The 11,555-nt window shown below is 42.0% G+C and overlaps 1 protein-coding gene across 2 annotated transcripts in view; it reads right to left on the bottom strand.

The window, feature by feature from the left end:
- Window positions 1–11,549, bottom strand: part of PTPRK (protein tyrosine phosphatase, receptor type K) — a 548,103-nt gene extending 536,554 nt beyond the window's left edge. The window contains exon 1 of one of the 2 annotated variants that reach the window (XM_003781656.3): window positions 11,134–11,549. In XM_003781656.3, the coding sequence (XP_003781704.1) occupies window positions 11,134–11,230 (97 nt within the window). In that variant the 5' untranslated portion in view covers window positions 11,231–11,549. The remainder of the gene's footprint in view (window positions 1–11,133) is intronic. The other variant, XM_012806133.1, reaches the window with a different exon arrangement.
- Between the last annotated feature and the right edge of the window lie 6 nt (window positions 11,550–11,555).

Genomic DNA, 11,555 nt, shown 5'->3' on the forward strand with positions numbered 1-11,555 from the left:
AAAAAAAAAAAAAAAAAAAAAAAACCCTCTACCTCAGTTATATGGGGCCGGCACCCTGCTCCCTTGAGCCACAAGAGTAGAGCCATCAAATCATAAATTTTTTAGGTCTTTTTTAGTACTTAAAAGTTCTGCAAATTTTTAATGTCAGACTCTGAGGCAAAGATAATAAAATAATGAAAATAATAATATTCATGCTTTAAACCATGGCTTAAAGGGAAAGCCAATAAACAAATAGTCCCCTTGTTACAAACAGCTCACCTGTAATGCAGGCAAACTGCCAGGCACGTTGCCTCCTTCCTCACCCTTTTCACCTGGGAGACCACCTACTAGTCCAACTAACCTTCTCACCCCTCAGAAGGATTATAAATACACACACACACACACACACACACACGTGATCCCATTCTTTCTTTTATTTAATTCCATCTCAAGCATCCACACTATGGTTTTCCTGCCTTTACAGATCCAATTCCCCTAACTGTTGACAACTGATGAGTTGAAGATCCACAGCTTCCCCCATCAGTCCAGGTGAGCTGGGCAGGAATGTAGAGCTGAACCCAGAACCCTGAGTAACGCCCAACAGCATACTAACTTCCTCTTCATTAGAGCCTTCCTTTCCAAGGCTGGATACGTGACCTAGGAGATTCAATCACAGTAAGCCTCAGGGCCCTTTCAGGTCAACCAGGAGGTAAATTCACATTTCCCTAAGGGATCTGAACCTGGGATCTTGTTGGGTAAGAGCTATCACAGCCATCTTGCCTCTGCAGGAGGTCAGGAAGTTTCTAGAGTATCCCAGAGCTAAGTTCAACAGGTAGAAAGAGCTCATGTCCCAGTGCAATCTTATGACCTTCTAAATCAAGCCCCACCTGAATTATAAGTCCAGAGAGACATTAAATTCACCTCTTGTTACAACCAGCCCAGGATGCATTTTCTGCCCATGTGCAATCAAAAAAATGTCTAATCACTACACAAATATACTTTCACTAATTCTAGGCTCTACCAGTTTTCATGCCATCACTTGGGGCAAGTTATTATCAACTTCTCTAGGTCTCAGTTGGTAAAATGGAGGTGATCCCATTCTCAAATCATTACTGCGAGGATTTAAAATTATGTAAAACATTGATCCCAGGGCCCAGCACATCATGAGCTGTTGGAAAAGGGCAGCACCTATTGTTAGTTTTGCAACTCCTTTGGGAAAACCTCTCTTCTCCAACATGGGAGAGAACAGCCCAATGACTGCTCTTAAGAATAAAAGTAGACAGGGTGGTACCTGTGGCTCAGTGAGTAGGGCAGCGGGCTCACACACCAAGGGTGGCAGATCCGAACCTGGCCCCGGCCAAACGGCAACAACACCACAAAAATATATCTGGGCATTGTGGTGGGCGCCTATAATTCCAGCTACTCTGGAGGCTGAGGCAAGAGAATAACCTAAGCCCAAGAGCTGGAGGTTGCTGTGAGCTGTGACAACACAGCACTCTACCCAGGGTGACAAAGTGAGACCCTGTCTATAAATAATAATAATTATAATAAAAGTAGAACTAGTAAAAAAGACATGTTCTAGAAGTCAGAGTAAAATCTTAGAAAAGTAACAAATCAGAACACTCGAACTCCAAAGCTGTTGAAGATGGATGATGTACCCTCTGAGTTCTCCTTCTTCATCACTCATTTTCCTTTAACAGGGATCAGCCTCCAATTAAACCTCTTCCTTCAAATACCAGTGTCTAAATTAGATAAGTATGGAAGTGATACTAATTTGTAGTATATTTATTAATCCAGCACACTCTATTTTTTATATTTCGCACAGTACAAGTTAAGCAGACTTTAATTTACAGTTTAAAAAACATAGAGAATGCTGCTCTCACCCCTAAACTTCAGCTTCCAAGATCACAACAACCAACTATTATGGGTTAACATTAATTTTTACTTCTTGTTTTTCATTAGCCCCTGTCGTAACCATGTCATTATGCCAGTATTTTCTGAATCACTAGTGAATGGCAAAAACAAATATAGCAGTTGTGATTTAATCAGAGACATCACTGTTGAAATAGCTAGCACAAGTAGACACATTTAGAATAGTAAATGGATAACAAAAAACACTTACAGGCTCATTAATAAGAAGGCAATTAGGTCTTCAGGGAAAATTCATTTTCTAAAAGAATGCTAAGGCAAGCTATAAAATGCAAGTGAAATTGTGTTTTGACATGAATAGTGTACACTGTCTATTACATCATAATTTTTCTCTTGAGGAAACTGACAAGAATCTCTGTTCTTAAATATGAGCACAAAAGATAATAAAAAGAACACCAGTTATATTTAATGCATTCTACCTACTAACTCTCATTCATTAAATTTGACTGTCCTATAAATGATCTATCTCCTTATTACAAAGATCTTAAATTACACTTAGATAAAAAAGAGAATTTTAAAGCAACAGACTGTTACTAGCAATAGCAGAGGGAATGGTATTTCCTCTATCAACACAACATAATGCTACGAAAAAAAATGACTTGGATGGCTTGGCGCCTGTGGCTCAAGCAGCTAAGGCGCCAGCCACATACACCTAAGGTGGCGGGTTTGAATCCCCAGCCTGGGCCCGCCAAACAACAATGATGGCTGCAACCAAAAAATGGCCAGGTGTTGTGGCGGGCGCCTATAGTCCCAGCTACTTGGGAGGCTGAGGCAGGAGACTCGCTTGAGCCCAGGAGTTGGAGGTTGCTGTGAGCATGATACCATGGCACTCTACCCAGGGGGATAGCTTGAGGCTCCGTCTCAAAAAAAAAAAAAAAAAAAAACTTTGTAATAGCATGCCTGGTTCCTTAAATAGTATGTTTACCTTTAAATGTTCTTATGTAAAATATTCATAACCAAAACCTTTTTTATTCTCTTAAGAAAACTTTTATTTAAAATTCTGTGTGCTCTCAAAAAACCTGTATGGTATAGTTTTAATGTGTCTGGGATGTTAAATTATATCAAGTAAATATCGATCAGAAATATAAATCCAGATGAAGTAGAATGATTTTGAAGTATTTCTTCTTTTTCTATTGTCTGTAAGATTTGGCATGATCTGTTTTTTTGAAATTATCTTCTACTTTTATTTATAAATATTAGCTGTCTATTTTTTGAGACTTTGGAAAAAAATAAGAAGTTAATTGATGACTCCATACTGAACCTCAGAGTCAAAGCATTCTATGATAGACATAGTCTTATCTGACAATGTGAATGTTACTTTTTTTGCATTATTATTATTATTGTTCAATTTAAAAAAAAGAAACATAAATACAGGGAAATATGTTTCATGTTATAACTAATCCTTTTACAATACTCTTAAAATTCTACAGTAAAGTACATGCATATAGCAATCTTTTTAAGCTAAGCTCTCTCTGTTTTCGAGCAGTGTATCTCAAAATTAAATGTTCAAGCAAATCGCTTGGGGATTTTATTAAAATGCAGATTCTAATTCAGTAAGGCTGGGGTGGCTCCAATAGATGATCACAGATCATTATAAGCTCCCTGGTGATGGTGACACTACCAGTCCACAAACAATTCAAGAAGCAAAATCATAGGAAACCTTGTAATTGATGAATCAGTGACCATGAGGCCATCAGGAACTGACCCCAGCCTGGGTGGGAAGTGAGGACCCTGGAAAGGCTTCCCCTCTCCTCTTGAATTTGCTGAATGACCTAAGACAAATCACATCAAGGACCTGACACCAGTGGGCCACTTCAGCAGCTGCTAGGTCACCCCTCTACCCAACAAGGATTAGAGGAATTTCTGTGGCACTTCAGCTGCTGCCTCAGGCAGGGTTTGGAGAACTGGTCTATGAGCAGCTGGTTAAGGAACAGGCTGCATTAGGGAGGGTTTATATAAATAGACACCAATCTGGAAGAAGCGTTATCATTTTCTCCTTTAAAGTATGTCATCATATACTACAGTATAGACTGTGAAGTTCATTTATTTTTCTACTTCAGTTTCTCCATCTTTAAAATAGAGAAAATAATAATCTATTTTCACTACTTTTCCAAGAATATGAGTATAAATTTTTTTGCTGTTATTTTTTTTTTTTTTTGGACACAGAGTCTCTCTGTTGCCCTGGGTAGAGTGGTGTGGCTTCATCATAGCTCATATCTACTTCAAACTACTTCAAATGATCCTCTTGCCCCAACCTCCCAAGTTGCTGGGACTACAGGCACCTGCCACACATCCCGATGAAGTATGAAGTTTTGATCTGATGCCCTTACCTTCCACCTACCTTTCTTCTACCCTGAAACTTTGAATAACTAGATCTTACCAATGTTGGGACCTAATTCTTCAAGTCTTGCTACTGTATATAGAAGGTGCCAAAAAAAAGTATACATAGTTTAAGAAAGGAAAAAATTATATTAAATTTGTAATACTTGGGCAATATTCGGGCAGCGCCTCTGGCTCAAAGGAGTAAGGTGCTGGCCCCATATGCTGGAGGTGGCAGGTTCAAACCCAGCCCTGGCCAAAAACTGCAATAAATAAATAAATAATTTTTTTTTTAAAAAAAAGCTAAAATAACTTTAAAAAAATTTGTAATACTCAAGTCACTTTTGACTTCTACAATTACAAGAGGTGCTCAGCATGACTTGTATCCACCTTTTGTTATCAGTATAGACTAAGTATTGCAATTTTAATATAGTGTTTTCCTTTCTTAAAAACATGTATACCTTTTTTGGCACCCTCTATATGTGTGTATTCATACACATCTAAATAGATACTTAGATTTTTCAATTTTCCCAACAAATAAATGTAACCAATCACTAGCCATTACTTTCTTTGGCTTTATTTCTGAATTCTTTTTTTTATTTTTGGAGACAAGAGTTTCACTTTGTGCTTAGGTAGAGTGCCATGGCATCATAGCTTGCTGCAACCTCAAACTCTTGAGATCAAGTGAACCTCTTGCCTCAGCCTTCTAAGTCACTGGGAATACAAGCCCCCACCATAACGCCCTCCTGTATTTAAAGACTGAGTCTTACTCTTGCTCAACCTGGTCTCAAACTCCTGAGCTCAAATTATCTACCTGCCTCAGTCTCCCAGAGTGCTAGGATTATAGGCGTGAGCCACTGTGCCCGGCCTATTTCTGAATTCTTCTTAAAACAATTCCTAGAATGACACCTATAGATAGATGCAGCCAAAACTGTCCTGTTCATTTTTTGAGACAGAGCCTCAGGCTATGGCCCTGGGTAGGATGCCAAGGCGTCACAGCTCATGGCAACCTCCAACTTCTGGGCTTAAATGATTCTCTTGCCTAAGTCTCCCAAGTAGCTGGGACTACAGACGCCCACCACAATGCCCAGCTATTGGTTGTAGTTGTCATTGTTTGGCAGGCCCGGGCCAGATTCAAACCCGTCAGCTCTGGTATGTGTGGTTGGTGCTTTAGCTGCTTGAGCTACAGGCGCCACCATGTTCATTATTTTTATTAACAGAGCTCGACAACAATCATATCAAGTGGAAACAGGGATTATTCCACTTAGGACTGCTTAATTTGCTTCTAAAACAATCATAGTGAGAAAATAACCCATTTGTAATTTTTATGGATTATCAACACACAAAGGAGGATGCCCCAAAATTCAACCAGACCTCAGAGGGGAAATGGCCATGTCCTACTATAGGATCAATACGGTCCCTACCCAGGCCCAGCATTTCCCTGAACCTCAACAATATGAAAAATCTCACAAAACTAAGTTTCAAAAGCACTTAAATTCAGTTTTTATTATTTAAATATTAACTACTAATCGAAAGAATTCCCACAAGAACCCAAAAGAAATAGTCATACTTCTCACAATAGAATCTTCATGAAACTTATAGAACCTTTTATGCTGGACCGACGTTTCTATAGGAATATTTTCATATTGCACTGAGATGGACTCTGAAGTTTGTAAACTACCTCACAGTTCACCCTGACATCAAACATTCAAATATTATACATACAGTTTTTTAAAAGTTCTCCAAAGTATATAGTCATATATAACTTATCTCAAAATATCAAGCAACGAGGTACTCAGATTTCCTATCTCCATTTACAAAAAAGAACTTAAAGACTCATTCAGAGAGAGATAAGCACAACAAATAAACACTGTATGACATTAAAAGATTATTTCGTGGATATGCAAGTTTGCTTTTTGCTTCAATTGAAATAAAAATTAGCCTGATTGATGTTTTATTCATTTGCTTTGTTATCAAGTACCATTTTAAGACACCATAATTTGCTATGTCTTGTACCCTTTTTCAGTACTCTGACAAACAGCATGAGTTTTGATAAAAGAAAAAAAGAAAAAAGTCATGTTCAAAAGCAATTACCACCTTTTTAGGCAAAGAGAAACACCATTTGATAAAGGAACACAGACCAGATACACATGATCAAAGGGTGAAGTCTGAGAGGAATACACAGAGGGAAATTTTTACATTGACAGAATAAGAAATGAATGTGTTTGGGCAAAGGCAAATTCCAATAAACAAGTCAAAAATAGAACTCTTTTCCCTCTTCTGAAAATTAAGAGATCAAACACTCACACACACAAGTACAGACACACACACACACACACACACACACACACATGCAGAATCCCTGTGTTCTTTGTTTTGTCTTAAAGAACAATCTGTAAACTCTCTTGATGTTTCCTGCTCTCAGTCCTCAGCATCTCTCTTCCTGCTCTCCATGAAGAGCCAAGAGGGGAAATGGGAGCAGCTCAGATCCGCATTTAGCATGATTTACATTGTCCATGATTCCACCAGGAGGAGACCAGCACACTGTGCTTCAAACAGGACACCTTCTCTGCATGAAATCACACGAATATTCTTCCATTAAAACAGGCAACAAATCATCGTTGCTAGAAATGTAAGATTCGGTGGGAAAACTGGCATGAGCTCTGGCTAGCGGATGAGTCATATTTCCAATGTTTAAGGAGATGCACGGTCCCAAGAGATACTTGGTGAGCACAAAAAGGCTGTGATGTTGTGGATATGTGTGTGGGGCTTTGTTGTTACTAGAGAGAAGTGGGAGTACGGGAGAGAGGGCAGAATGGCAGAGGGGTTGATTTATTTTTCAAATTCACATTTATGAACACAAAGAGCTGTCAGCAGCACATGTGCCAATGTCCAAACAGCAGCCAGACTTGCCTCTTCCCGTCTGGGTAGGCCAGATACAAAACAATCTCCCCATCTAGGAAAATCAGCAGAGTTTGCTATAAAGGGACGAGTGAGGGGAAAACCAGTCCTGGAAATGTCCAGTTACATGTCATTACCATTCCTGGCGGTTAGGATATGGAGTTTTAATGAATGAAGGAACGGAGGGATACTGGCCAAACAAAACCAGAAAACTAAATGATAAACCTTAAAACAAGCAAGCTGGCTTCAGTATATCTTGGTAGCAGTAATTATAAAAAAAAATTAATTTCACATACAGAGATAACCAGGAGTCAGACATCAGGAAAGTAGAAACGCTCAGAGGAGTAGTAAGGTCCTAAATGATCAAGTGCATGTGTGTTAACAGTGCGGCGTGCCAGGAACTGCATCCAAAGCAGCATCTCATCTTGAGCTGTGTTTCCAGGCTCACATCATACAAGAGAGACAATAGTCCCTCTCTAGGTCATTGATAAGACTGCATCTAAAAAGCTGCATATTATTCTCTACCCTGAGATAAAAACATTGAACCATAAATTGAACAAACTGCTAAAGAAACTGACTAAAAATATATTTTTCTGTAGTTGCAAAACTAGCTAGGAATGTTAATACTGACTCTTCTACAGGTTTAAGTTAAGTAAGGATTTACAAAAGGTTGTGTTAAAAAAATTATTTTAAGTATAATTTTTCTCATTGGGTTGCTGATAATATTATAAAATCATTACCTGGCCAATTTAGGATGTTTAGCAATTAAAATGAAGGACTGGCCAGGAACACACACACACACAAATCCTGAACAGCACGTACCACTAGGAAGAGAATTCTGGAGCAGTAAATAACTGAAACTAAGGTACTTTGGCTACTTTAATGTATGATGATTATACCCCAAATAGCTGCTTTACAATTTACAATGCCAGTTCACATAAATTACCTCGTTTGATCCTCATAAAAACCATGTGATAAGGTCCGGATGGGTATTATTAACCCCACTTTACAGATGAGAAAGTTGACATTCCAAGTCACTTCATCTGAATCCTTCTACAGAAAACTTTCTTATGATATCAAGAAAGGACAACTATACAATCCAGGGAATAAATTTTAGTACCTCTTTGAGCTTTTATGCCTCGGTCTCCCTCGGTACATCACAGGTATTGTTTTAAGTGATAGATTAAACTGTTAGAATGTAAATACTAAGAAATTTATAGGAAGTTCTGATTTGAAAGAGACTCACTATGCAGTAGTTTTAAACTTTAACCCCCAAAGCTAAAAAAGTCATAATAAAAAGACACTTAAATTTGTGATTCAAAAGCAAACTCAATATGCAAATGACATATTAAAAGCCCAACAATCCTTAGTCTTTCAAAATGTGTTTCTGAAGCTCACAATACTAAAAACCACATGAAAGTATCAGAAATTTCATTGGCCTTAAAGAATATGATGTAAATGACATATTTCACAGTATTCTTTAAAGTCTCAATATAAATGTGTTTTTGGCATTTAAAGCATGTTTAAATTTCTCAAAAGAAATAAAAGTTGAAAATTTAAAGTGAAAAAGAAGAAAAAACAAGAATACACTTCCAATCTCCAATATATCTCCACTCTGTGTCGTGGCAACAAATCTAACTGCCATAGAAGTTGATGACAATAGACTATCAAGTGATTTATAATAGCCAGAGAAAGAAAATATCTACAAAACAAACTGAGTTGTGTTTCTAGAGAAAAGCAGGTCCATAGTACCTGACTTTAAACTCTGGTAATGAAAGGCATTCATTTCTGGGGACAGATATATATATATATATATACACACACATATATATATGAATATATATATGTATATGTCATAAAAGGCAAAATATGAGATACTATCTTATGAGAAGTACACTTAACAGAAAGCATGCTCTATTAATTAAATATAATGTCAACTATTACTCTTTGTCAGTGAGGAAAAGCCAGGCCTATTTAGTTAAAAATTACTCAGAATTGTTCCTCTGAGATCTCTTATCTGTCATCAGAGGAGCTCATCAGCACATTCTGCTGCCGGACATTAAAATGGACTTGTTCATTAAAGGGTTAATAGCAAAAAGAGGAAAAAGAAAAGTTTCTTTCCTGCCGAAAATACATCCATCAGCTGTTGGAACATTAACAGTTGCACCTCTCGAATACATGTAAGTTTAATCATGCAACTGGTAGAGTTCAAACTTTCAATTAACAAAGTACATGCCTTTTCAAGCGGAGGCTCTCCGTGCAGTGACAAACAGTGTGAGTGAACAAATCAATACTCACTCCAACCTGCCTGCATATAATGAGTTGCACCAAGCACGGTTTCAATACTAACGGGCATTCCGTACCAGGGATGCATGCAGTAATGCTTACTCCAGAGAGAATTAAATTAAACCATCAGATCATTCATCGCATAGAGCTGTTGCCCTCTGCATACATCACCTATACACATGGCTCTTCCTCTACACGTTGCCATTTCATAATCTCTGCCAGAGAATAGGACACGGGCTGCCACCTGAATCTGTTTACTCCTTCTACAGAGTTCTTTTGGGGGAAGGGGGGCTGGGAGGAGGTGTAAGGAGAACAAACGATTTCTACAGGAAAACAGCAATTTGAGTTTATTTCCAGGAAACAGGGTAGCCACAACAACGAGAGTAACTGTTAAGTACAAAGTTCTTCCTGTGAGTTCTGCAGCCTCAGCCAGGAAGGCGGCTGTAGCTTTCCCGTCTTCTCCATCAGCCTTCGGCCACCTCTGCGTCTCCATCTGCACCGCGGAGCAAGGCAGCAGATGCGCCCGCCCGCCACGCTGAGCTGGGTGGGTTGGTCAGAAAAGTTGTCAGGGCTGGCGGGAGGCAGCCGAGCGCCCGGGAGCCCGCTCCCCAGTGTCCACCTGGTGAAACTTCAGAGCCCCCAGAGGAGAAATCGAAAGAAGCAAGCAACCTACAGGAAGGGTAACAAATCTGGAAGGGGACAGAGGATCGGACCGGCAGAGCTGGGTGCTCGGACTTCTCTGAGTGCCTTTACTTAGAACCCAGGGGACGAAGGCGAGACACCACATCCCTTCCTTGGGGTTCTCCGGGAGGAAGGCAGTCATTCATTTACAGCTCCCATCACAACCCCAGGCCGGCTCCGGGAGGTGCGGGTCAGCTTCTCCGTGGCTTTGCCCGAGGCGCGCGCTCCTACGCGCGGGTGAGGCTTCCCCAACCTGGCGGCCAAACCTCACTGCCCAGGACGGCTCGGCGTGGATCCCCAGAACCACATTTGAAAATATCTTCTTACCAGGCTCCGCCAACACACACACACTGAACGCACTCCAGGCATCGCCCTAGCCCACAGGACAAGCCCAGAAGCAATCCAACCGTGGGGGAGGAGAGAGGGGACGCGGGCAGGGAGCGGGAAGTAGTTAGACAATAGTCCAGGGAGGTTATTCCCAGGACAAAAAGCACCTGGCAAGGCGCGCCGAGGTCAGTCCCTTCGAATCTCCACATTTCTGATAATGGCTTCCTGGGGAATTTTTTTAAACGCTAGTGGCAGCAACAAGCCCGCACCACAAGCAACAGAGTATATAGAGTAGCCATCCCCAGAGTCTTAACTACTTTTTCTGTCTCTCTTCGCCACTGACCCACGGCAGGCTTGGCCTTAGACACTGGCCAGCTGGCCACCAGTTCCCCCAAGAAAAGCAGTGTCTCTATACACTCCGGCACAGTCGTGCCAGCCTGTGCCCCGAGCGGGCTTCAGAGAGGAACAATGGGTCGCTAAGATTAAAGTTACCTGCGCCAAGTGGCGCCCAGCCCGGTGCACCGTGAGCCACCTGGCACAAACTCTGGGAGCAGGTCTCCCTCTCCCCCGTACCCCCTGCCCCCTGGGCCGCGAAAGCGTCCCCAGCTCCTCGTCCCGGCCCCGGCGAGGAACTGGCCCTGCGCCTCTCGAGCCCCGGGCTCCCGGCACTGGTCTGGGCTCCGGACGGCCCCCCGCCCCCCGGCCACTCACCTGCGGAGAACTGGCCTTGGGCCGACCCCAGGAGAGGCCATGGGGAGAGAACCAGGAGCGCCGCGACCGCGGGCAGCGCCGCCGCCGCCGTATCCATGTCGAGTTTGGGAGAAGTTTCAAGCAGCTTTGCGAAGAGCCACCGGGGCGATCGCCGCGAAATCCAGGACGGAGGCGCGGGCGGCCCGCGGGGCGCGGACGCGGAGTCGGCAGCCGCCCGCCGGCACTTTTTCCTTCTTGGCGGCCGCCAAACTACCTCGGGGGCGAGAGCGTCGCCCGCGTCGCCGGCCGGCCGCGGCGGCAGCTCTCCATGCTCGGCGGAGGCTGCTCCTGTTAGTCAAGAGTTACTTTGCTCGGGGAGGGACGGGGGCGGAGCCGGGGATGACGTCGCCCCGCGGGCTCCGGGCAATTCTGAGGAATGCGGG

Source organism: Otolemur garnettii, unplaced genomic scaffold, assembly GCF_000181295.1.
Source record: "Otolemur garnettii isolate 467f Iridium unplaced genomic scaffold, OtoGar3 scaffold00002, whole genome shotgun sequence".
Lineage (NCBI taxonomy): Eukaryota > Metazoa > Chordata > Mammalia > Primates > Galagidae > Otolemur > Otolemur garnettii.